At 41.0% G+C, this 27,826-nt stretch overlaps 1 protein-coding gene across 9 annotated transcripts in view; it reads left to right on the forward strand.

Annotated features, from left to right (window-relative positions):
* ABCA8 (ATP binding cassette subfamily A member 8) overlaps positions 1-27,826 on the forward strand; it is a 92,991-nt gene that overhangs the window by 10,473 nt on the left and 54,692 nt on the right. For 5 of the 9 annotated variants that reach the window (XR_009255382.1, XM_058705484.1, XM_058705485.1 and 2 more), the window contains exons 5-9: positions 17,943-18,044; positions 19,210-19,414; positions 22,714-22,878; positions 26,541-26,647; positions 27,550-27,776. Coding sequence is in view for 7 of the 9 variants with exons in the window: in XM_058705484.1 (XP_058561467.1) it covers positions 17,949-18,044; positions 19,210-19,414; positions 22,714-22,878; positions 26,541-26,647; positions 27,550-27,776 (800 nt within the window). In the remaining 2 variants the exon portion in view is untranslated. Of the gene's footprint in view, positions 1-10,616; positions 10,725-17,942; positions 18,045-19,209; positions 19,415-22,713; positions 22,879-26,540; positions 26,648-27,549; positions 27,777-27,826 lie in introns of those variants that run through there. The other 4 variants (XM_058705483.1, XM_058705488.1, XM_058705487.1 and 1 more) reach the window with 4 other exon arrangements.

The following is a 27,826-nucleotide window of genomic DNA, read 5'->3' on the forward strand; positions in this document are numbered from 1 at the left end:
TATAGAACGTGTATTTCTTTTTGAGAGAGAGAGAGTTGGGGGGGGGGGCTGAGAGAGGGTCAGAGGAGCAAAGCGGGCTCCGTATTGGCAACAGTAAGCCCGATGCGGGGCTCCAATTCACGAACCAGGAGATCATGACCTGAGCCAAAGTCCAGTCTCAAGCGACTCAGCCACCCAGGCGCCCCTATATATAGTACCTTTTTAATTATGGTGTTCCCATCTTCTGGATCCTTCCTATGTTTTGTCCATTTCCTCTGTCTTGTGCTCAAGGTGGTGTGTTAAGGTATTCTACTATTGTGATGCCCTGTTGCTGTCTCCTTTGCATCTCTGTAATTTTTATTTTATAAAATTGGTTTTTGGTGAATAAATATCATAATTATTATACGGGGCGTCCGAGTGGCTCAGTCAGTTAAGCGTCCGACTTAAAGTCAGGGCATGATCCCACTGTTCCGTGAGTTCGAGCCCCACCTCGGGCTCACTGCTGTCAGCCTGTCAGCCCATTGCCACTTCCGATCCTATGTCCCTCTCTCTCTCTGCCCCTCACCTGTTGGCGCTCTCCCCAAAATAAATATTTTTTAAAAATCATAATTATTATAAATTAATTGTCATGTTCAGTTTTTTTCCTTGAGTTGTATTTTGCTTGATATCAGTATTCCTACATAGGATTTCTTAATAATTTTTTTAATGTTTATTTTGGGGAGATAGAGTGGGGGAGTGGTAGAGAGAGAGGGAGACATAGAACCTGAAGCAGACTCCATCCAGGCTCTGAGCTGTCAGCACAGAGCCCTATGCTGGACTGGAGCCCACAAAGCACAGGATCACGACCTGGGTCAAAGTCAGACACTCAACCGACTGAGCCACCCAGGTGCCCACCTACATAGGATTTCTTATTACTAATCACCCAGTGTATTTTTGCCAATCTTTCATTCTTGCTAGTGACAATTTGCGTGTTTGTGTGTTTATTAATGGTTAGGTTAGCTAGAGCTCAACGATGTTATCAGTCTTCACGAAGACTACAAATTCTAGTTTCGTTGAATTTCTTTATTATTTTCCTATTTTATTCTAGTCACCAAAACTATAAATTGTCCTCTAAGTACTGTTTTAGCTGCTTCTCACAAATTTTGATATATTGCATTTCATTTTTACCTCTTCAAAATATTTTTCTTTTTAATATATTCTTTGAAAAATGCATTATTATAAGTATGTTGTTTAATTTCCAATTATTTGGGGATTTTCCAGGTATATTGCTATTATTATTTTCCATTTAATTCCCTTTTGGTCAAAGTGCACTTGTAAGATATTTTTAATTTATCAAGCTTATTGAGATTTGTTTTGTGTTTAATATATATCTACTATGATGAATAGTCGATGTGCATTTATTTTTTTTTTTTTAATGTTCTGGGGGCACCTGGGTGGCTCAGTCATTTAAGCATCCGACTTCGGCTTAGGTCATGATCTCATAGTTCGTGGGTTTGAGCCCCACATCGGGCTCTGTGCTGACAGCTCAGAGCCTGGAACCTGCTTTGGATTCTATGTCTCCCTCTTCCTCTGCCCCACCTCTGCTCGCACTCAGTCTCTCTCTCTTAAAAATAAATAAAACGATAAAAAAAAATCTTTTTTTAAAATCTGTTCTTTTTTTTTTTTTTTTGCCTGGAGTGCTCAACAGGAGTCAGTTAGTTTAAGAAGCTTGGTTGTATTCAAATTTCCTATATAGTTACTTTTTATCTAATGATTTTATCAGCTCCTGAGCTACAGCTGTTGAAATCTGCAGCTTTAACTGTGGGCTTGTTTGTTGGCCTTTTCTGTTCTGTTTTTTTTCTTTTCTTCTTTTTTTCTCTTTCCACTCATTTTTTTATTAAATAAATATGGCTGCTAGTAGTCCTGTTTTTTTTTTCATTCATGAGTTTTTAAGCTCTGCTCTTAGGTCTATATACACTTAGTTTTTCATGTCTTTTAATGAATTGATCTCTGCATGATTGGGAAAGACCCCTCCCTCACCAGCAATAATTCTTGTCTTGAAGTTAGTAGGGCCACACCAGTTTTCTGTGATGAGTCTTCCCATGGTGTTTCTTTCCCAGTGTTTGAGTTTTCATCTTTGGGTCTTTAAAGTGTGTTTTCGTTCTTTGCGGATCACATGTATTTATGGCAGACTTTTCAAATTAAGTCCGGAAAACTCTCTTATAATTGGGATGTTTTCATAATTTGTATTTGGTGTCATTATTGACATTGGTTGAATTCAAGCTACCATGATTTTGTATTTCCTATCTACTCACTGATGTAGTTTTGGGTGATGATGGGAATTTGGAGCCGAAGGCCAAGAAAGAATTCTTGAGACGTCTTGGGTGCAAAAAGATGGCTTTAGTAAAGCACGGGGACAGGACCCGTGGCCAGAAAGAGCTGCCTGGGGAATTGTGAGAAGTTACTGATTATATACTTGGGAGTTGGGGTAGATAAAGGTAAGGGGAAGTTTCCAAAAAGATTTTCACGTACTAAAGAAGACTCCCAGGATCCTGGAGGCCCAGCTGTTGTCAAGCCAAGGTTGTTTTTCCCTCCAGCAAAGCATTAACATTAAGACAGTAGGGAGTTCCTAGAGAAAAGTTATACTCAGACTGCCCCAAGTATTTGTCAATGGGCTGCAGGTTATAAGGAAATTTAATTTTCTTTTGTTTTTATTTTTGAAGTTTTTAATGTTTATTTTTGAGAGAGAATGAGAGAGACAGAGCATGAGCAGGGGAGGGGCAAAGAGAGGGGGACACACAGAATCCGAAGAAGGCTCCGGGCCCTGACCTGTCAGCACAGAGCCCACAACACAGGGCTCGAACCCCTGAGCCACAAGATCGTGACCTGAGCCAAAGTCAGATGCTTAACTGACTGAGCCACCCAGGCGCCCCAGGAAATTTGATTTTCTACCATTTCCTTCTGTCTTTGTTTTCCACATCAGTCACTATGTCCATTTGTTACTACTCCTACTTTTTTTTTTTTTTTACTGATTTTATACCTTTGGTATTCCACTTTCTCTACACACTTGTCGTATTAGTTATATTTATCTATTTATTTACTTTTAGTGGCTGTTCTAGGGCTGACATTATGTACTTTTCATTTTTGTTTTGCAATGGTTGCATGGTTTCTGATAAGAAATTAACCTGCCTGTTTTGCAGAGTTGTAGTAGAAACAGTTCTCCGACACAGTCCCCTGCTTCCTGTCTAAAATCAGATGGGTCCAGCAAACTTCTGCTTGAAGTTCGTGAGCCCACAAGTATTTGCAAAAGGGCACAGGACTCAGAATTGAGTGGCTCGATCACCTGTAAATCATTCACGCATGAGAAAGGAAAGAACCAAAACAAACGAATAGTGGCATATGCTATTTGTGTGATCTCTGAAAATTGAATTGCAGCAAAGAATGGAAAACATGGAGGAGTCATGTGGTCAGCAGGAGCTACTCCATGAACAGCTGCAGAAGGCTCTCCTTTCAATAGTTTAGCCAGAAAAAGAATTATTGAAAAGTTATCAGGTGTTTACTGTGAGATAATGCACCTGATTTTAGTAGCCTGATTTTTTTTTTTAATTTTTTAAAAATGTTTTATTTATTCTTGAGAGAGAGAGAGAGACAGCCCGAGCAGGGGAGGGGCAGAGCGAGAGAGGGACCCAGAATCAGAAGCAGGCTCCAGCCTCCGAGCTGTCAACACAGAGCCCGCCACGGGGTCATGACCTGAGCCGAAGTTGGACACTTTACCGACAGAGCCACCCAGGCACCCCTTTGGTAGCCTGATTAAATACAAACTCCTCACCTAACGGTTAAGAGTGCATTTTAGCCAGTATTAGAATATAGTCATTGTATGCAGACCTGAAATTGTCCGTAGACGTCATACCATCATTGGCTAACTTTACACGTGAAGAAACTTATCTGCATGTGTGAGAACACGGAGACCTTTATTACAGGCGTGGGCTCTTGTGTGTAATTGAAGCATCCTTGGGGCTTCCAGGCCTGGTTTCCAGTTGTGTATTGCTGGGCCCCAGCTCTGGTGCGTTAACGGTGTTTAGCGATAGCCATCCGATATCGTCATTCTCGTATTTACTTGCTGAGACACCATAGTCTCAAATGCCTCATAGATATGTACTTGCTAGCACCTTCGTTTCCAACGGTGCATTTCTTTTCTGGGACCATTTCTGCCATTAAATGTTAGACTCTCTGGTGCACGACATTGGAATTTTGAGGGCAAGATAATAAGAGACGAATATCTCTTAGAAGAAAGAGGGTGGGAGTGGTGATGTAAGAGCAAGAAAGCCTCAGGCAACCTGGGGGAGAGCTCTAGACAAGTTTTGCCATCCAGGGTTGTCCATATCAGGTTGGGACAGTTGGGCTTTTTATCCTAGCCTCACTCAGTGGCCACTGGATGCAAGTGGCCCCAAGGAAGAAGGTGACCTTGTGCAGCGAAAGCAGATCCAGAAGGAACTGGCAGCCGAAGCAGCTCAGAGCCCACTTTAGATTATCTGTCTCCTTCTCTCTCTGCCCCTGTCCCACCCATCCTCTCTCTCTTTCTCTCCCTCTCTCTCAAACATAAATAAACATTAAAAAAAAAAAAAAGTAATGGAATGTTGAAATTAGACTTTGGGAAGCAGAGAATTTCAAGCATTAAAATAATCCATGTATATGATCTCTTGGATTTGGCCATCATATGGCAAATGTTAAAACCTCAAATTGAGGGGTGCCTGGGTGGCTCAGTTGGGTGTCTGACTTCGGCTCAGGTCACGGTCTTGAGGTTCGTGAGTTTGAGCCCCGCGTCAGGGCTGTGTTGACAGCTCAGAGCCTGGAGCCTGCTTCAGATTCTGTGTCTCCCTCTGTCTCTGCCCCTCCCCCTCTCACACCCTGTCTCTCTGTCTCCGTCTCTCTCCCTCTCTCAAAAACAGATAAACGTTAAAAAAAAAAAAAAAAAAAAACCTTAAATTGAAATTCAAGAGCGTGAATCCAGGAGGTGAGGTATTCTGTTCATCCATGTGTACGTTGTCGTTGGGATGGCTTTGTCTCTTGCTTTGTGCTTTTTGTTTTGAATCTGATTTTTCATTGTTTTGCATATTTTTTTGGTCCAAGATAAGACAAAACCCAATTACATACCTGTATGTATTTTTTTCAGAGGAGATTATCTTTTTTAGAGCATAGACACACACACATTAAGGACAAAATATAAGATACATCCCTTTGTTCCCGATATTATTTTATTGGTTTACACTATGGATTAAGAAACAGGCCATTCATCTAAGCGTGAATAACACATTCTCCTTTGGTTGGTCGCACTTTACATCTGGACATCCTGCATCATTCCCTCCAGCTCAGTCTTCTGCTTTTTTGTGTTTCTTGCTCCTCGAGCTCACGAGCTTTGCTGTTCACGACTTCCTCCTTGTGCTGTTTTCCTTCTCGTTGTTCGGTGGAATCCTTGCTTGTCACCTATTCCAAGGAAAATGTTCAGGTTTCCTGGTCCTGGGAGACTCTGATGACTCCTGTTGACAGCAGCTGGGGTCACAGTGACACATCTTGTCTTCATTCTTTAATTAAGCTGAGCACCTCGACTTTCTCAGTGACGTGGTCATTGGTCACTCTCCAGCTGGCACTGTGGCTAGGACTGGCCCACCACTGTTGGTGGTGTCTTTTTGGTCTGTTGGGCTCCACTTTGGGTTCTCACTGCCCTACCGAGCCAATATTTTGGTCAACAACAAGGGCATTCAACCCAGCTTCGGGCAGTGGTTTCTCGAAAGAGACAGAGAAGGGTATCTGTTCCCTAGAAAACCACAGATATCCAGCTGTATGATCTTCTGATGTAAACTTTTCCAAATGTCCCTTCCTCCTGCTTCCTACTGTTTCCTGCTGCTGTGCTGAATGTGTTAAAAACACTGGGTCATGTACAGGGAAGGAGCTCCCTAAGCAGTATTTCCTTCCCTTGATGTGCAGTGGGTAAGCATTTATTCTTTTCTCAAACGTAAGCAAACGCGTTGTACATTTCAACCCTGGGACAAACTCAGTCCGTGAATGTTTATTACTTTATCTTGTTCCTTGACTTTGTTACTTGTACTTGGTCTATTTTTCAGACCATCTGGATATAAGAATGTACCAAGACGTACAATAATTCTACCCTTTTGGAGTTAGAAATTCAACCTGGAAGAGGACAGCAGGGACAGAGCTCTCCACATAGCAGGACTTGGCTAATTTTGATGAGGAAGTTGATTGCTTGGTGAAGGGGAAGCTCCCGTAGGAAAACCCATAAAGCCCAAGTACCCTATGGTTTTGTTTAAGTCTCTGCCATTTTCTAGGAGAGTTGTTTCCGTAGCTTTAATATTATGCCTTAATGTTTAACAGTCATACCAATTATTTGGTATAAACTATCATGGAACTCATGTTAGAATTTTACATGGAAATGCTGGAATGAGTCTTCATGGCAGAAGAAGGGCAAGTCCAGAAGTAAAGTCAGTGATGACATTGAGAAGATTTCCGGGGCATAGCCAAGATGGATAGACATGGATGGGTGGGGAGAGAGAGAAAGAGAGCTAACAGACAGACAGATAACAGATAGTTATACCTTTATGTATAGTATGTATCTTTGATAACATGTTAAACTGGGAAATGTACAGGGACTGGACTGTAAAAGCATTGCAGCTCTCATTTAGGGCAATGTTGGATCTTGGCCTGATTGTTATACTCTGCCAAATATAAAAACTAAACACCAATTCTGGTTATTTCCTGGACACCCTTTTGGTTTATGATAAAAGCAAAAATAAAATGAACGGTGATCAGTTTTGAGTACAACCCTCAGTGATCTATTTGCTAATGCAGAAGATTAAGCATCTAATATGCCTTTGTGTCATTTGGGAAAGAGGTTGGAATTTGGAATCCCAGGTCATCTGAGACTGCATTGGCTTCTCCGGAGATGCGTGGTTGAGAGTAAATCCCGTAACCTTACCGAGCCTAGGGGCCTCTTAGTCCTGTTTACACGCTAGGTTGTATGGAAGTCAAATGGGGAGCTGCAGGTGGGAGCTTTTATAAACCCATAAGGCTCTTTATGCAAATTATCTACAGAAGCAGAATGCACATTCATACAATGTGCGAAGTTGACTGAGCAAAATGATTTCCATTGACTCCTAAAATCTTCATTGGTAAAGAGGTCACAGACTGGTAAGTCTCTGATGTATTCCCCAAGGACCGGAAGCCCACACAATGGAACTTTCTCATTTTAACAGAATTTTCCCGCCCTTGACCCCTCTCATACCATAGGGCCTGTAGATCACGTGACAGAATGGCAACAATTTGCAGGACACTACGTGCCTGCTGGAAAGTCCATTCCTACTCCAGGCCTCACTTAAAGATGGCATCCTTCCCTGTCAGGCAGTTTACGGGCCAGAGAAGTATTACTAGGTGTTGAATGTGTTGCCTCCAGAATCCAAAGAGACATACTAGGTGCTGGTCTTCTATCGGTAGGGGATACAAGATATGTCAAATTGTCTTTTACTTTGGAGGAGATATGTAGAGCGCCCCTGATCACTGGAGCCATCAAGCCTTCAAGTGATGGGTCATGGGTGATGGGTTGCTTATCCTCCACGGGATTTGTCCCCTACTCTCTGGAGCATTTGTGTCTTACCCATGTCATCTCTCGGCCTGATAGATCAGTTATCGATGTATCAATATGATGTTCTGTGAGACACTCTAGGTCTCTTACGACTATAACAGAAGCGAGAGAGTTAACATAGCCCTGAGGCAAAACTGTAAAGGAATATTATTGTGTAATTCACCTGAGTGTGAACTCTTTTCTAATCAGAAAACAAGGCATCTGGTTAGTCACCAGCTGAATGTCATGGACCTGTTCTAGAAACAGATACCATGTCTGACAGAGCAGCTGTCACTACCTGTTTGAGTTTACAACAATCTGGTTGTTGTTCAGGACCCATCTGGTTTCTGGAGGGATGAGACTGGCAAATTAAATGAAGATAGATACGCTCTCTTTGTATTCTTTTTTTTTTTTTTTTGGGGGGGGGGGGGACAAGTGAGAGAAAGTCAGAGAAAGAGAGAGAGGAAGAGAGAGAGAGAGAGAAGCAGGACTGACTGGAAGCAAGTCTCGTGGAACTTGAACTCACAAACCGTGAGATCATGACCTGAGCAGATGCTTAACGACTGAGCCACCCAGAAGCCCTCTTTGTATCCTTTATGGCATTAATGGTCTCTACTTTCCCCCTCCTCGGGATACAGTGTTGTTCTGGATTCAGTGTCTTGGCTGGGAGTAGGGTTGAAGGATTGTCAGAAGTATCCACTTTACCCCGTTATGAGACTTCTTACCCAGAGGCCAAGGACCCAACATGGGGATTATTCCAAATACCAAATATATTAGTTCTGATGCCATACCTGGTGTTAGAGAACTGGCCACTGGGTGTGTTTGTGTTCATAGACTCAGTGGGACCCCATAAAGCTGGGTTTTAACCGCGACTCCACATATTACCTTAATTTCATGCACCCATTCTAACAATGGGGCCATAGTGACATTTTGGTTTTCTAGGTATCAATGTCCATTTAGGCCCTATGCCCAATAGCTCTTGAAATGTCTGAGGATTTTTCTTTCTCCAGTGCACAGTCATCCAAGTAAATGGCTGTAGGTCCCTTTGAGTAAGGCCCAGGGGAAATCTTCAGAGTATATACTTGTCAAGATGTTTGGGGATTCTTCTGACTGCTTCTTCAGACAATAGATTCTGGACCTTAAGATTAGCTCAGAGCCGGGAACTAGACAAGTGATAAGAACTTTTTACTGGGGTGATAGTGACTGCCCTTAGCCTCTTACTCTCCATTCTTGACTCCCGGTTTTAGCTATTAAGCAACACCCTGTTGGCTGCCTACCTGTTTTGCCCCTATGTGATGGTAAGACTTGTACATTCTACTTAAAGTGGTAAAATATTGCTTCTTCTAAGTAGACTGTGTGAAGTTAAATGTGTCTTTTATAATCCCTAGGGCAATCCCTGAAATAAGTATACAAATATATGTAGTTTGCCATCGCAGTGGGGAAATTGGAAAACTAAAAATGTTCAGAGAAGACAAAAGAAGGCAGGAAATGGGAAACAGAAGGATGAAAGTCAGAGAAAACAAATAACAAAACGGGAGACCTGAATCCTAAAATAGTAGTAGTTAGATGAAATGTAACTGCTCTAAAGACACCCATTAAAAGACATATATTATCAGGTTGGAATTGAACAAACAAATGAACAAAAAGGACCTCACTTGAGCTGTCTAAAAGAAGGTCACTTCAAATATAATGATATAGATAATTGAAAATTAAAAAATGGGAAAAATATACCATGGAAACACTAATCAAAAGGAAGTGGGAATGGTCCTATTAAAAGCAGGCAAGGTAGACTTCAGAACATGGAAAGTCACCAGGAATGAAGATGGGCGTTATTACATAATGATAAAAAGCCAATTTGCAAGGAAGACATACCAGTCCTAACTATGTATGCACCAAACACGACAGCTTCAAAGTGCATGACACAAGACTAGTTAGACCTGAAAGGAAAAACGGAAGAGTCCATGATTGTTGTTAAAATCGTCAGTACTCCTCTCTCAGTAATCAACAGACCCCGTAAACAGAAAACCAACAAAAATATAGAAAAACTGAAAAACACCATCGACCTACTAGATCTCATAGATATTTATGTAATACCCCACTCAACAGTAGAACGCACCTCTCTTCATTGCATAAGGAATATTCACCAAGATAAATCATATCCTGGGTCATAAAACAAGTCCTAACAAATTTGACATACACAGCACATTTTCTGACCGCAGTAGAATTAAACTAGAAATCAGGGTGCCTGCGTGGCTCAGTCGGTTATGCGTCTGACTTCAGTTCAAGTCATGACCTCACAGGTTGTCAGTTCGAGCCCCGCGTCGGGCTCTGTGCTGACAGCTCAGAGCCTGGAGCCTGCTTCGGATTCTATGTCTCCCTCTCTCTCTCTCTGCCCTTCCCCACTCCTGCTCTCTCTCTCTCTCTCTCTCTCAAAAATAAACATTAAAAAAAATTTAGAAACAAAAAAAGAATGAAACCAGAAATCAGTAACCAAAAGATAATAGGAACATCTCCAGGCATTTGGAAATTAACACACTTTGAGATGATTCACAGGTCAAAGAGTAAATCGTCAGGGGGACTAGAAACATTCTGAACCGAATAAAAATGAGGCACAGAGAAATGAAAACCCTGATTATCCAAGTGATGATGTCAATCAGGCAGCATAGAGCCGTGTAGAGAGGAGCTTTTCTCTGATTAAACGGTTGACTTTCTCTTCAAAGGCACTGCTTTAGATTTTGGTATTAGCCCACAGTTATCTTGGCCATACCAGACGAAAGCTTAGAAATATCGGACCTCCTTGATAAGATTGCTCTTCATAATATGATATGTCCAGGAAACAAAGTGTAAATGTCACTCCCTGCTCTACAGGAACTGGCTGAAAAGAAGTGAAAACACCCCAACAGTCCAAGAGAGATCATGTGAACGTGAGGTTTGGCAGGACCTGCTGGACTGAGGTCAGAACTTCTGAAGGCTGTCTTCGCAGGAACTTTTCACAGAAGTCAAACAGTTAAAGCAAATTGCAGAGAGGTGGTAGAGACCGGGGTGCGGGGGAACATGTGAACTGTTTTCTTCTAAACAAGGACGTCAGTGGATAAAGTGTGATTCTGGATTCCTTGGTTCAGATTTCTCAAAAGTAAGTTCGTTTTATTTTTTCTGGTCTGTGACTTGTGTTTCGGGGTTTTCTTTCTTTCTTTTTTCTTTTCTCCTTATCACAAATTTATAAATTTGGATGCTACTCCTCTGTGGAGAAATTATTTTGAAAATTAATGGGCTGTTTTGATGTTTTGAGTACTCCGTGTTTAACATGATGGAAGCGACGGCATTGAGTTAAAACACAAAGTTGTAAAAATCATACAACTGTTAATATGATTTTTCACCAGAAACTGAGTGTGGAAATAAGCTGAACTTTGCTTAACATGTTGATCGGGAAGAAGTAGGGATCTTAAGAACGGATTGGTAAACCTGAATTGTTTTTGAAGTGATGGTTCTTTGCTTTTATTGCACAATAATTTGGGGCCATTGTGGATAAACTGTTCCATGACTTTTAGACTGTTGACCAAAAGCATTTACAGAAATATTTTTATTGTCTCTGGCTCTCTTACGCTGTGAGAATTTTGGAAGCGGAAGATGCTTTCTGTGCACACGGTGTGTTGAATCAAAACTGACTGCAGCATTTCCTTATCACAGTATTATTTCAAATGTGCATTACTTCTGTAAACAGAGATTTCAAGCTGCTCTGGTATAAGCGTTTTACCCTGAATTTAACAACCGTATAAAAGGAGGAAAATTAGAGCCCTTACAAAATGAAACTATCTACTGCATGTATAATGAGGAATTCATGTTATTGTTAATCTTCTGATAAACTACAGAACATATGTGAATCGGGGTGGGGGGGGGCGGAGGGAAGTAGGCAATACTAATTTCCAATGGAAAATCTAAGGGATTGGAGCCACACTGATGTTTCCAGGCTGAATTGGCTGCAGCTGATTCCACAGCGAGATCACTTTTTGGCCAGCTCACCCTCCTACGCAGCCATGCACAGTCCCCTTAAAAGTGTCCACACTGAATTCTCTGCACTAGGGACAGCCTATGGGATCCTCATTCCTGTTATCACTGGATACCTGACCTAATGCTTCCCCCAGGCGCCCCCCCGCCCCCCCACCTCGGGAACTGTCTTCCTCCCATCACCTGCCATTCCCTGGGCTTTCTAACCTCTTCACCCAACCTGCTTCCACCTAGACTAGCCCCTCAGGCTCATTAGCCTGATGTGTAGGGTTTAACCCCGGGGCTCTCTGAGGCTTTCTTGGCCTCCCATTGGAACTGGCTTCTGGACATCTTCTATGAGTTTGGTCTCTAGGAAATAGCACAGCCTTAAGCGTCATCCCGTGGCATGAATGAAATGACAGCTTCGGGCAAAGGTACAACCATTCCTCATCACTGTGGAGAAGTTCATGGCAACCGTGTGGTTTCTGTCCCTGGCCGGCATGAGATGCACGTGGGAGGAGGAAAATGCTTGCACCAAATTCAGGACTTAAGAGCCAAATTCAAGGTGGAGCTGCTGACTCTGTGTTCTCAAAAGTCTCGACTCATTCTCCCAAGTCACGTCCCTGGCATGCTTTCCAGAAAACTGATGATCATTCCAGAATATCTTTACTCTCTTTAATCCAGCTTAGATATACTGCTTGCTCCTACAGTGAGGACCTTTTGAAAGCCCTCAGTTTCCACGGTTTTCGGGAGAACCTCAGCAAATCGTATTTGTGTAGTATTGGCTGATTAGGGCTCTGGAACGATGTGGTATTACTATTATGCACTGAGAAGCTTCCTTCTGGGAGGTATTTTGGGTCACTGCAAAAAAAAAAAAAAAAAAAGCATAAATTTCCCTGCCTAATCCTCACCACCACCACTAGCTCTCACATATGCACACAGGTGCACACACACACACGTACACGTTCATATATGCTCTTTGCCCAGGGGAACGGCCTGGTGTAATGCTATACTGTTCTCTGGTTGCTGATAGGGTATGTTGGGAAGAATACTGCCCTCTGCAGGCAGTTTTAGGTAGAGTTCATGGGCTGTTTTCACAGTGAACTAGCCCACGTACAAGTCAGAGCCCTGGGTTCTTAATCTGGCTAAAGTCTATCCAAGCCTCGTTCAGGTGGAGTTTCTATCCCCCACCTCAAGAATAAGTTCAAATACATCACAGCCTTCCCATAGTAACCTTATGCAATCCATTGGCAGCTTTAATTAACTCTGGGCGGCTAAACTCAATCCACTTTATGTATCCTTTAAATCATATGTATTCTTTATATTAAAAATTGAACCAAATTTCTATAGCAGTAACCAGAATGATAGGGTTTGAAATTCAGCTGAGAGATAATTGTCTGGAAAGTCTCTGTTTGTAAGAGGGTCGTGATAATAAATGATGTGGCGTTTCCACTTGAAAAAGAAAGATATTTTCCTAGGAAAGTCCAAAGATTAGTAGTCATCATTAAAAGAATATAAATATCTTTTATATCTTTGGGACAGGAAAGGAAACATGGTGGGGGGGGGTACCTTGATAAACTTCAATAGAAGGTTATTGATACAGAACTAGAATCAGACAATAAAACACAATGGAAGATCATCCGAAACAAACATTCATAGGTGACTAAATTCACCTCTTAAAAATATAGTATCTATGAGTTTGAATTTCAAAAAAAAAATGATGAATCTTTCCTACCTTAATCACACATCTTAAAATTTAGCAAAAGGTTGGGGCGCCTGGGTGGCGCAGTCGGTTAAGCGTCCGACTTCAGCCAGGTCACGATCTCGCGGTCCGTGAGTTCGAGCCCCGCGTCGGGCTCTGGGCTGATGGCTCGGAGCCTGGAGCCTGTTTCCGATTCTGTGTCTCCCTCTCTCTCTGCCCCTCCCCCGTTCATGCTCTGTCTCTCTCTGTCCCAAAAATAAATAAAAAAACATTGAAAAAAAAAATTTAGCAAAAGGCTAAAATAAAGAGAAGGATAAAGCGACATGAGGCAAAATATTAAGCTAAAGAAACTTCATGTCCCTATGCTGCTGTCAGAAGTAAAAACAACCTACCATTAAAATAAGAGCAGGGGCACCTGGGTGGCCCAGTTGGTTGAGCGTCTGACTTCAGCCCAGGTCACGATTTCACAGTTCGTGAGTTTAAGCCCTGCGTCGGGCTCTGTGCAGACAGCTTGGAGCTTGGAGCCTGCTTCGGATTCTGTGTCTCCCTCTCTCTCAGCCCCAACCCTGCCCATGCTCTGTTTCTCTCTGTCTCTCGAAAGTAAATAAACATAAAAAAATTAAAAAGATAAAATAAAAAGATCAATAGAGCAAGGTTTTATGCACCTAATCACTTAGCCTTTAAATGCACTGACTAGGGGCACCTCGGTGGTTCAGTCAGTTGAGCATTTGTCTGACTTGATTTTGACTCAGGTCATGATGCCGGGGCCAGGGAATTGAGCCCTGGGTCGGGCTCCACGTTCAGCGCAGAGCCTGCTCAAGATTCTCTCTCTCTCTTTCTCTCTCTCTCTCTCTCTCCCCCTCCCTCCCTCCTTCTCCCCTCCCCCTGTCCCTCTCCCCCACTCACACTTGCTCTCTCTTGCTCTCTGAAATACTAAATAAATAGGGGTGCCTGAGTGGCTCAGTCAATTAAAATTGGACTTCGGTTCAGGTCATGATCCAACAGTCTGTGCATTTGAGCCCCAGTTTGTATATTCAAGCCTGGGCTTTGTGCTGACAGCTCAGTTCCTGGAGCCTGCTTTCAGTTTCAATTCTGTCTCCCTCTCTTTTTTTCTTAAACTTTTTAAAGTATTTATTATATATTTTTAAGAGAGAAAGAGACAGAGCATGAGCTGGGTAGGGGCAGAGAGAGAGGGAGACACAGAATGTGAAGCAGGCTTCAGGCTCTGAGCTGTCAGCACAGAGCCCGACGCGGGGCTTGAACTCATGAATAATGAGATCATGACCTGAGCTAAAGTCGCATGCTTAACCGACTGACTCACCCAGGCACCCCTGTCTCCCTCTCTTTCTCTCTGACCCTCCCTGCTTGTCCTCTCTCTCAAAAAAATAAATAAATAGGGGTGCGTGGGTGGCTCAGTCGGTTAAGCGTCCGACTTCAGCTCAGGTCACGATCTCACGGTCCGTGAGTTCGAGCCCCACGTCAGGCTCTGGGCTGATGGCTCAGAACCTGGAGCTTGCTTCTGATTCTGTGTCTCCCTCTCTCTCTGCCCCTCCCCCATTCATGCTCTGTCTCTCTCTGTCTCAAAAATAAATAAAACGTTAAAAAAAATTTTTTTTAATAAATAAATAAATAAAAATAAACAATTTTTTAAAGGTTTAATAAACAAAATAATAAATAAGTACACACGGTAAAAAGTAACAGGGGGGCACCTGGGTGGCTCAGTCAATTAAGCATCCAACTTCAGCTCAGGTCATGATCTCATGGTTCATGAGTTTGAGCCCCACATCAGGCTCTCTGCTGTCAGCACAAAGCCTGCTTTGGATACTCTGTCTCCTTCTCTCTCTGCCCCTCCCCTGCTCTCTCTCTCTCTCTCTCTCTCAAAAATAAGTAAACATTAAAAAAATTTTTTTTAATGTAACAGAGACACAATAAAAAATTGGCAAGTCCATGATCGGTGGAAAAATTTAATAGAATTCTATCATAAAATGATTGCTCTAGCAAATAACATTCAAAAGGATGCTGAAGGTTCGAAGAACACAATTATGAAAGATACGTACAAAACAAACTAAAGGGTGACATATGGCTATTTCAAGCATACATGGAGTATTTCCAAATATTAAAATATGCTGAACCACCAAGGAAGTCTCAAGGAATTTCAATGAAACAATATCTTACAGAGCAGCACTTCCTCAGACTACAGCATGATCAAGTTAGAGACCAAATATTAAAAAACCACTAAAACCAAAGAAATGCAATATTGTAGGGGCTAAGTAGGGGATCCTAAGTAACATATCTTGTCTGTAGCTGTATTTACATTTCATAGCAAAACTAAAAAAAAAAAGGCAACAAATAACACACATCAATAAACATTTACGGCTGGGATGTGTGGGGTAGTTTTTAGGTGGTTCTGCTGATCTTGGATAAGTTTTCTCAGATCTCTGGGGTCTGGCTGGCCGTCCTTTGATGTCGGCTACTCTATACTCGGATGACTGGGATGAGTCCACTGTTTCATGTGCTTTTCATCCCAGAAGCTAGCCCAGGTATGCTCTGATAGCAATGGCAGAGCCACAGGAACAAGAAGATAGATTCAAGGTCTCATAAGGTCTAGGCTCAGAACTGGCACAATTCTGGTAACAGAGTGCTCCCATCCCTCTCTACAGTCAAAGTTATCGTCTGCCCTCAAGGAAGGAACTCCAGAGTTCTCAGACAAAAGGTATGGACAAAAGTAGAGGTGAAGAATTGGAACTTCTATGTTGAATAGGAGTGGTAGGAGTGAGTGCCCTTGTCTTGTTCCCGATCTTAGAGGAAAAGCTTTCAACCTTTCACCATTGAGTATGATGTCAGCCACGGGCTTGTGGTATATGGCCTTTATCGTGCTGAGGTTTATTCTTCCTATGCTTACTTTTTTGAAAGTTTTTATCATGAAAGGATGTGTATTCTGTGAAATGCTTTGCATCTATTGAGATGACCGTATGATTTTTACCGTTCTACTCGTGTGCGGTATTACATTCATTGATTTGCATATATTGAACCATCCTTGCATCTTGGGGGTGAATCCCATTTGGTTGTGGTGTATGATCTTTTTAATGTGTGGTTGTGTTCAGTTTGCTAAAATCTTGTTGAGGGTTTTTACATCTATGTTCCTTAGGGATATTGGTCTGTAATTTTCTCTTCTTATAGTATCCATATCTGGCATTGGCCTTGGGGTAATGCTGACCTCATAGAATGATTCCGCAAGTATACCCTCCCCTTCAGGTTTTTGAAGTCTTTGAGTAGGACTGGCATTCATTCTTTTTTGAATGTTTGGTAGAATTCAGTGAAGCTGTGTGGTCCTGGGCTTTTCTTTTTTGGGAGGTTGTTTAATTTTAATTTTTTATTTTTTTATTTGAGGGAGAGAGGGAGAGTGTGTGCACATGAGCGAGTGAGGGGCAGAGGGGGGAGAGAGAGAGAGAGAGAGAGAGAGAGAGAGAGAGAGAGAGAGAATCTCAAGCAGGCCCCATGCTCAGTGCAGAGCCCACTGTGGGGCTTGATCCCACAATCGTGGGATCATGACCTGAGCCAAAATTAAAAGTTAGATGCTTAACCAACAGAGCCACGAAGGCACCCCTGTTGGAAGGTTTTTGATCACTGATTCGAAGTCCTTCCAGCTTTTCTTTTGTTACTCATTTCTAGTTTCCTATTCTCATGGTCAGAAAAGAAACTTAGTATAATTTCAGTTTGTTGAGACTTGGTTTGTTGCTTGTTGTACGATCTATCCTTGTATCTGTTGGGAGGTCTTGGATATGTGAAAGCATCCTCTCTCCTCCTTGGATGATAGCCTGTCTCTGCTTTGTATCAGTGCTGGATTCCCAAGCAAACCTCAGCAATAACTCACCTTTGCTTAAGAACGGGGGCAGAGAGGTTTCCCACCGCATTCTTGATGGTAGATGGCCATTGCTAACTCCATGCAAGGGTCGTGATGTGCCAAATAAGGTGTGTTTGGATGGATGTTGTTGCAGCCCACGGGATGACAGGGAAGCCTGAATGCCAAGCTATGGGCACAAGGACTGGAGTGCTCTGTCTTTGCAGTGGAGAGCAGAAGGAAACAAAAGTCTGGGGGAAAGGCTCCAGCTGTCTCAGGCTCCCAGATGCATTACCGCTGTGTGGTCAAGAGCTGTTGGAAACACCCAGTGAAACCTGTACCATCCAGATGCTTTGTGCTGGAGGAAATCATTTCCTCTGAGCAGTGGGGGGGGGGGGGGGGGGAAGGAAAATGAACCCCTCTGACACCAAAAAGAAGAGTCTCTTCTTCCCGAAATGCCTCTTCAGTCCTTTCTCCTGACAGTTTTACATCATGGCGGCTGGCAAAGGAAAATATGTCTGGGGCCCTGATCCGCTTTCACAGAGCGGGCTGCAAAGGATGACTTTTGAGCTGAGAGGCGAGAAAATGATGATCGACACAATGCATGATGAACAAATGAGGGAGTAAAGAGTTTGGACGCGGGAGGAAAAGAAAGCCAGGGCAGCGGGTTATGAAAAGCTAACTTCGGAACTCTCAATTCCTAGTGCTTATGTCTAGCACTGCAACGATCAGCCTGCTCTGTTTTGATTGTTTGTTTGTGGGGAGATTTCTTCTCATTAAGGCCATTGCATTTACGTGATCGTCTTGTCTTTCTTATTAAACAGGGCAAAATGATTAAGAGGGAGATAAGTGTGTGTCAACAAACATGCGCATTATTATGCAAGAACCTTCTTAAAAAATGGAGAATGAAGAGAGAGCCCTTAATGGTATGCCTGTCCCTTTGCATTTACAGGACGAAAATGTATATTCTTTGGGAAATAGCTATACTTTATCTCCCCTCCCAAAAACAAAACACAACAACCTTTCTGTTGCAGAAGAAGCTGTTCCTCAAACTGCAATCTGTCTGCAGACATTTCACTTGACATAGACCCTAAATTGAGGTCTTAAAGCACTGAAGCTGGCCAACAATACAAAATCCAATAAATGTTTTAAAAGTCAACGGTCACGGGGCGCCTGGGTGGCTCAGTCGGTTGAGCGTCCGACTTCGGCTCAGGTCATGATCTCACGGTCTGTGGGTTCGAGCCCCGCGTCAGGCTCTGTGCAGACAGCTCGGAACCTGGAGCCTGCTTCGGATTCTGTGTCTCCCTCTTTCTCTGCCCTTCCCCCACTCATGCTGTCTCTCTTAAAAAAAAAAAAAAAACATTAAAAAAAATTTTTAAGTCAATGGTCACATTTTTGCTAGTGTTCCTACTCATGAGTCATCAGGTCCAGATGCTGAGATTCTGAAGGCACGGTAAATCAACCCCCGGAAGCAGGTGGCGTGTATTTTTGGTTTTGAATCTCTTTCTCTTTTTAAAAATACATTATTCTCTTCAAACAAGTGGAAAACTTGGAAATGCCATTAGTGCCAAGAACAAAATTAATATTAGCCCCTATAATTCTACCATACAACAAAAATCCTGGTTAAACTCCAGGGTCTTTTTAAAATCAGGTAGTTACAGCTTCTCTGGTTGCCTGAATCGTATGGAGTTTCCAATACCAGACTCTTGCCTTGTAGCCAATGTATTATTGCTAAGGAAGAGGTGTCCTCGAACTGTCTCATGTAACGCTAGGCTTTGAGCAGAATCAGATACAGCGTGAGTAGTTCCTGCCCACTGGTAATAATTTATGATAGGCCACCACTGTTGTCTCTCATACGTCCATGATCAGTGCATGCTTGAGACTGGTGCTGTGGATGAATACATTTGAATTCCTACGAATAACTCATTGGAATTAGACTGCTGACATTTGTAAGGTACATATTTTAAACAGTTCCTAATGTGGCATACATTGAGATCAGAAAGATGAATGAGACAAACCGTATGCCCAAATGATTGTGGATAACGGACTCAAACTCATAATTTTCCTTATTCTTTGTCTCGGATTGTGTAGGAATGGCTAAGCTCATTGCTCCTACTGCTTTTTTTGTATGAATATCCTATTTATCATGAAGCTCATGATTTTTCTTCACTGCCCGCCATGGACCTGGGACCAGTAGATTCATTCAATGATACTACATTTGCTATTGCATTCACACCGGTCACCAACGTAACCCAGCAGATCATGGACAAAGTAGCCTTAGCCTCCTTCATGAAAGGTGAGTTTTCTGGCAGCCAAAGAAAAATATTTCTGATGGCAATATTTGGTTCAAGTGACTTTAGATGCATGCGTTTAATTTGCATTTCAGTGGATAAACCACGTCACTTGTCAGATTTTCCAGATTATGTGAAATTGGAGTGCACAGTCTCTCAAGAGAGAACTCTCGATCTCGCATAGGATTTGGGGAAGCATGGAATATAGAGTTTGGCAGACTTTGAAAAGCAGGAGTGTTAAGGAAATCGTTGACATTGCCGTGGAAGCATTATTACTAAAATGAGGCTCTCCCTCCAGCGTTTGCTTGTGATGAGTGACAAAAACAGCTAGTCTTTCCTTGAGTTTGATTATAGGAATTCTTTCTCCACCGTTCTACTACCAAAAAACAGCTTTACTATATTTGAGGATTCTATGGAGGAGTGAGTATTCATTGTGTGTTTCAGATTTCCACGTTTCCGTGTTAAGATACTTATCAATGAAAAATAAGAGTAAATATGTGGATCCTGAGAAACTTAACAGAAACCCATGGGGGAGGGGAAGGAAAAAAAAAAGAGGTTAGAGTGGGAGAGAGCCAAAGCATAAGAGACTCTAAAAAACTGAGAACAAACTGAGGGTTGATGGGGGGTGGGAGGGAGGGGAGGGTGGGTGATGGGTACTGAAGAGGGCATCTTTTGGGATGAGCACTGGGTGTTGTATGGAAACCAATTTGGCGATAAGTTTCGTATATTAAAAAAAGAAAAAAGAAAAATAAGAGTATTATTACTGTCAGGATCACTTCCCTGAAAACTAATTTTTTTAAATCAGAGGAGAAGCAGCCTGGTGCAGAGGCAAGAGAACTAGTCTTAGAGTCAAAGAACGCTTGACTAAAAGTGTTTCTATGACTGGGTTTGCATTGCGTTTTGCAAGTCATCAACTTCTCTGAGCCACATTATCACCATAGTCAAGATACGATGAACAATGCTATGGTTTTCATGACTATTTCGGTTGAGAATGAGAGAATCCCAATTCAGCTTGTCTCAAAAAAAAGGGGGTGCTAGACGCTTAAAGGAAAAGAGTATGGATAGAGATGTGTCAACAACAAAGGAAGAAATACGTCTCCAATTCTTAGGTCTGTAGTATTATGTGCTGGCCTCATTCTCAGGTTGGCTCCCCCCAAACAGAAGCTGACTTAGTCTGTAGAATCTCCAGATTTAAGCCCTACCACAAACAACCCCTGTGAAAAGCGTACAGAAAAGTTCAAAATAATTTCAGAGATTAGACCCGTTGGAAAAATGGTCTACGGTGGATTAATGTTGGTCTCGGTCCACCAAGAACTAATCTCATTGGATAGAAGAATATACTATTGTCATTGCCCGTTGGCTGAGTTCCTACGTCACTTTGCAAACCACATCCAAACCACGTGGTATGTGAGTGGGAGAGTGGCAGTATCCCAGATGAATTTTGGAGTGTTTACTAGAAGGGGGACTGAATGTCAGGCAACTAAAAACAATTCTTTGCAAATATAAATGCATACCTCCAAGGGGAATCTATGGTGATTGCCCTATAATTGTGAGTTGAGTTATAATTTAAAAATGGATTAGAGCTTGCACAACTTTGTGAATATGCTAGAAATCATGAAGTTGTACAGTTTAAAGGATGAATTTTATGTTCTATGAATTATATCTCAATTTTTAAAAAGAACATAAAAATGTGCCTTGGAAGGTACTTCATGTTAATTTTCAACACCATAACTCTCCACCACGAGTATTACTGTGAGGAGAACTTTTGGATCTTTTTCTGCCCAGTCCCTGGAAATCCATAAAATGTCTCTTCTCTTTGTCACCTTATGTCCATGATGCTAGTACAGCTTATGTAACCATTAATTTTGTGCTTGGATTCTGACTCCTTAACTGTATTGAGTATCCAGAAGTCCACCTGTCTGTAATCTATATTTGGAGGTTCTGTGGTCACAGTCCCCAAATTATGTTGGGCTTTTCCTTCCTGTCTATGCTTCGCTGCACACTTCCAGGACAGGTGGATGGTTTACAGCCAAACTTGTTTTCCCATCACGCCTCACCAACCACCTCTGCCTTACTTCCTTCCAAATTGGAATGTTTACACTGTGCATCTTACCTGCAAACACTGACCCCACTTCTGATTCAAGATCATAGCCTGATCGCTCTCCACCTAAGGTGTAGTCTCCTTGTCTATCCCAACACATGTTTGCCTTGGTTCACAGATGTCCTCCTAGGAAGTCACAACGCTATGAAAATGTGCCTCTCAGCAACACCCTAGTTCAAAGTCCCCTGCAACAGTTAATACATATTCATTAAATGACTACTGCGCACAGGGTCTTTACATCAAGTTTATCTTTACAATGAACGCGTTGTTATCTTTGTGTCATAAATAATGTAACTAAAATTGTAAATATTCATTAAATGCTATCGTGTGCTAGATTTTTATAGAGACTTTATTCTGTAGTAATAGAATATGATTCTATCATATTGTTATTATGTATTTTACTTTTTTATACTCTAGTAATATTCTGTACTACTAAAAATAGATATTATTATGTTTATTTTACAAACAGAGAGATTGAGTAATAAAGGTTATGTGACTTGCTCAGGATCACATGGATTTAAGGAATAGATTCCAGGGGAAAAAAAGTAATTTTATCAAAATACATGCTGCCTTCTTTTTTGCCTTCGTCTTCAACACTCCCATCCAACCCAGGACTTGCTTTGTATTCCTTCTCATCTTTTCAGTCTTAATGAGACATCCGTATGGTGTTGAATACACTATCTGCAGAAAAGAGAGATTATTTTAGTGATGTCAACATAGTCGACATATTTTTTTAATTTCTCACTCTTGTTTTTAGTCTATTTAGCATTCTGTCAGGATTATTAAAGGAAAAAGAATTTTTATAATCATTTCTACCTGCTGTAAACCAGAGACTAAGCCAGAGACTAACTGTGATTTAAAAAAAAGATATATGCATGTGTTTACTACCATTGGAGATTTATTGCAAAGCTAATTCTTATGTGAATAGTTTAATTGGAATGGAGTAATATTCTATGTGATTGAAATTGGTTCAAGAACTACAAATGAAAATAAAATAACTAATTTTCATGGAGTCCTTCCGAATGTGTCTAGATGAACGTTAGCAATGTCTGTTCCCAAATTTTACTCCTCCTGACTTACTCAACAGTGATATTTGATTTTGTTTTATTTCCAGTGAAAGCTCTAATAAGCAATTTAACATGGCCTCCTAAAGTTGATCTCTTGTAATTTACTAATAAATATATTCCTTTCTTGTAATGGCAGATAGAGAAGTCTTGGGACTGTCCAGTGAAGAAGATATTCAAGAATTAAGGACACATTATCTTGCAGAAATAATACAAGTCAGCTTTTCTAATACATTCTCGTATCATTTGAAATTCTCACTGGGATACAGAATCCCAACGATCAAGGAACACAGGGACCATACAGGTAACTAGCTAGCTACCCGGTTCCACTGCTCTCTATTACAATTATGTTATAGGCTATACATGGGAACATATGTTAGCACAACAAATGTAAAAACCCTTGCCTGTGATGTGATGTCAGTAGGATAATCAACACATTTTAAAAATGTATAGTGGTTTTGGGGTTTATTAACATACTGTATTAGATGGTTATTATATATGGTTATACGTATGTACATATATTTATACATGTATTATACACATGTATTATATGTACATATATAATATACATATACTTACACAGATACATGTATATGTATACACATGCATGTATATGTATACATATCTATTATATGCAATATGCAGTTGTAATATATTAATTTTAAAGGAAAGTATATTTTTTTATGGATAAAATAGAGTAAACTTCTCTTCAAGTGTCTGAGTAAGTTTATTCTTGAGGGCCCAAAATGAAGAAGTCACCAAATCCAGACCGATTGATTATTATTAATGCTGTATGATTTTGCCAGTCTCAGTAACGAAGAGATTTAGGTTTTAGCTGCATGAGGACAAGTGAGAAGATCTGGGGTTTAAATGAGATGAAAATTTCTATATTAATGTGGAACTTGAGGAGACTATATACTCAGCGAAGAAGTGGACAAGAAAAAAAGCCAAGATGGTCTTTAAAAAGAGTGAAATTATAAGTAATTAACACAGTATGCTATTGCCATAGTAAAAGACCAATGAAACAGAAGGAAACCTGGAAAACTCTCACATAAACATGAAAACTAACATATGACTGAGAAGACATTGTGATCAGTGCTGGGAAAATTCTCTCTCCATAAAGAATAAAATGAAATTATCTTATACTTAACAGTCAATTCCAAGTACAGAACTCAATGGAAAACAAATTACTATAAACTGTCTAGACGTCAATATAGGAGAGTATATTTATAACTGTTGGATAAAATAGAATTCTTAAAGCAAAAAATGCATCAACTACAAAAGAAAAGACAGCTAAATTCAACTAGATAAAAATTAAAGAATTACCTTCACCAAAAGACCTCAGAGAGAGAGTGAAAAGTAAAGGCAAAACTTGTGATGAAATGTTTATACAAATAGAACTAACAATGGGGCGCCTGGGTGGCTCCGTCGGTTAAGCATCTGACTTCCGCTCAGGTCATGATCTTGTGGTTTTTGAGTTCGAGCCCCGCGTCGGGCTTTGTGCTGACAGCTCGGAGCCTAGAGCCTGCTTCAGATTCTGTGTCTCCCTCTCTCTCTGCCCCTCCCCTGCTCACGCTCTGTGTCTGTCTCTCAATAATAAATAAAACGTTAAAAAAATTTTTTTTAAAAAACAAAACTAACAAAAGGTCAATAACCAGAATATAGAAAGATTTTCTTTGGATAGATAAGGGGGAAAAAACGTAGAAATAGGAAAGAAGTGAACGATATAAATAGGAACTTTGTAGAAAGAGAAACACAGATCCAGAATAAACACATGGACAGATGTTTGCCTCCATTAGCATTCAGGCAAATGCATTTTGAAACCACGTTCAACCAGATTGGCAAAGAACAGTAAATAGAACAATACAAAGTATTGACAAGGATCTGTAACAAAGAAAATCCAATTGTTATAAAGTATTTGAATTCCACAAAAATTGAGAAATTTTATTTTTACTTTGAAGATGTGTATAACCTGTAACCCAGCATCATAGGAATTTTATTAGGGAAAATCTCATGCCTATTGAAGATTTGCAGCCTATTCTCCTCTCCTTCCTGAGGGCATAGAATAATTGTTTTTAGCTATAATTAGATACCTAGACTCAAGGCATTGAAAAGCAGATGTGAGTTCTCTACAACCTTTCCTCACATACTTCTGCAAGCTAGATAGAAACCCTGTCACCTTGGGACCCTTAGATGTGAAACAGAGGACCTTGCACCCCTCCTTCCAAAGATCTGTGCTGAATCTATAGTCTGAGAAGTAAACTTTTGCTGTGAAAAGACATTGAGATCTGAGGGTTGTTTGTTACTAGGCATATTGTAGACTATCCTGACTGATACACACATATTATGAGAAGACGTATATAAGGACTTTCATAGCAGTAACCTTGTTTTTTCTTCGCAATAGTAAAAAGAAAAAAAAAAACCTAACCAAATTATCAATAAGAGAATGGATAAATACATTGAATTATTTTCTTTCAATGTGGTTCTACACAATCATAAGATGAAAAAATAAGGCCATAAATTTCAAAATTGTAATATAGAATAAATGAAACAAAATACAGAACGATCACTGTAATGAGATGCAAGATATAAATAATTTTTAAAAATTTTTAATATTTATTTATTTTTTTGAGAGAGAGAGACAGATTGCTAGTAGGGGAGAGGCAGAGAGAGAGGGGGGGAGACCCAGAATTGGAAGCAGACTCCAGGCTCTGGCTGCCAGCATAGAGCCCAATGCAGGGCTTGAACTCACGGGTCATGAGATCATGACCTGAGCAGAAGTCAGACATTTAACTGACTGTGCCACCCAGATGCCCCAAAAGTTTTAAATTACATGTATAGTTTTGAGATGCATTGTAAAAGCCTAAAAGCATGCGTGAACACAAAGTTCAGGAAAGCAGTGAGCCAATTAGGAACTTTGTGCTAGGAAAAGCAATGAGATCCTAGGCAATATACTGGGGTTTGCAATTGTATTTGTAATGATTTATTTATTTTTAAAATTTGGCCACGGGTACATATGTACCCTGAGCTTTTTTGGGCCTGAGCTATTCTGAAATGATTTTTAAAGGGTTAAAATTTTAATGAAACTTACACATAATTCCAATATTCAATTTTAATTTTTCATATTAAATAATGTCTCTTTTTTTAAATGTTTATTTAGTTTTGACAGAGAAAGACACAAAATCCAAAGTAGGCTCCAGGCTCTAGGCTCTAAGCTCTCAGCGCAGAACCCAATGCAGGGTTCAAACTCACTAACTGTGAGATCATGACCCAAGCCGAAGTCGGACGCTTAAGTGACTAAGCCACCCAGGTGCCCCATAAATAGTGTCTCTTTAATGCAGTTTCATACTCAATGGACTGATAGGCTTTTTTTTCTTTTTCTTTTTTTTTTTTTTTTGGTAAGAGTTTTTTCTTCAAAAGATGTTCCGATTGACATGATTTAAACATAGTAGGTCATGCCCTCCAAACTCCCAGTTGCTCATTACTGCCTGTGATGTATTTAATGCTAGGCAAAGCTTTAGTTCTCAATCCGTATGAGACCTACTAATCTTTGGAAACCCAAAAAGATTTTGTTTTGACAATACAAAATCGTGAAGAGAAGAGCTCAACAAGATTCTTTTTTTTTTTTTTAATTTTTTAATGTTTAGTTTTGAGAGAGAGGGAGAGAGAGAAAGAGAGAGCGCAAGGGAGGGGCAGAGAGACAGAGGGAGACACAGAATCTGAAACAGGCTCAAGGCTCTGAGATGTCAGTACAGAGCTGATGCAGGGCTTGAACTCACAAACCACGAGATCGTGACCTGAGCCGAATTCAGACACTTAACCGACTGAGCCACCCAGGCGCCCCCCCCCCCATTTATATTTTCTTAGGCTTTGAGTCAAAACAACATTTGGAATCTGTAGCCATTGTAAAGTGCACTGTCTCCCGCGATCAGAGCTGAAACCATCCATCATCTTTTTTCCTTAAAGGTCATTGTTTTGAAATGGGTACTGAAGAAGTTAGCTGCCAAGTTTCACAATACTGGGAAAAAGGTTTTCTGGCTCTTCAAGCCGCTATCAATGCTGCTATTATAGAAGTGAGTACGAATGTTCCCAGCTAACTAACGTTCCATGCAGATTAACGGTATGAGAAGCCTCAAAAGTTTCATGGAAGAATACAGAAATGGGTAGCCTTATTCTTTCGCTTAATCACTGGTTTCGTTTTCTTTTTTTTTTCCTAAGTTTTATTTATTTATTTTTGAGACAGAGTATGTGTGTGCAAGCGGGGGGAGGGGCAGAGAGACAGTGAGACTGAGAGAATCCCGAGAAACCCAGGAGAGAAGCCCACACTAACAGCATGGAGCCCAATGAGGGACTCGAACCCGCAAGCTGTGAGATCATGACCCGAGCCGAAATCAAGAGCCTGATGCTCAACTGACTGAGCCACCCAGGTGCTCTGATCACTGGTTTCTTTAGATCGAAGTTTATTTAAGTTGATATGCCATGGGGACAATAGACATACATGGAAGAGAAATTTTCTCTCCCAAGGACTCAACCTTGTCAGGAAGCCAGGCATTTAATAAGAATCTTAGTAGAATGGGAGAAGGAGATATAAAGAAAGTCCCTGTAAGTAAACAAGCAAAACTTCTCAGCCTAGAATGCCATGGAAGAATTCCTAATCGAAGTAACATTAAAACTGAAGCTTAAGGTAAGATTTGCCAAGTACATAAGGTCATAAAGGCACTTCAAGCACATTATAGGGCAGTGTTAGGCGGGGAGGTGACAAAACACACCGTAAATTTGGAGAACTGTGCGAACCTCAGAATGCCTGGAATCAAGGCTCCAAGTGGGCCAGTGGTGGAAGAAGGGAGTAAAAAGTTAGGCTAGCATCACAGCCAGACCGACCAGTTACGTATTCAGAGGAAAACAGACGATTGAAAAGGAAACGAACATGCTATCCATTAAAATACAGATTTTGTTTACTGATGTATTTCCTCAGACCACAACAAATCATTCAGTAATGGAGGAATTGATGTCTGTCACTGGAAAAAATATGAAGATACATCCTTTTGTTTATCAAGGAGGTGTTGCCACTGATTTCTTCATTTTCTTCTGCATCATTTCCTTTTCCTCCTTCATTTATTATGCGTCTATTAACGTTACAAAGGAGAGGAAGAAGATGAAGGGCTTGATGAGGATGATGGGTCTTCGAGATTCGGCCTTCTGGTGAGTAAAGGGTAGCACAAATGAGTAAATGTCGGGATTCGGGGAAAGGG

Source organism: Neofelis nebulosa, chromosome 16, assembly GCF_028018385.1.
Source record: "Neofelis nebulosa isolate mNeoNeb1 chromosome 16, mNeoNeb1.pri, whole genome shotgun sequence".
Classification (NCBI taxonomy): Eukaryota; Metazoa; Chordata; class Mammalia; order Carnivora; family Felidae; genus Neofelis; species Neofelis nebulosa.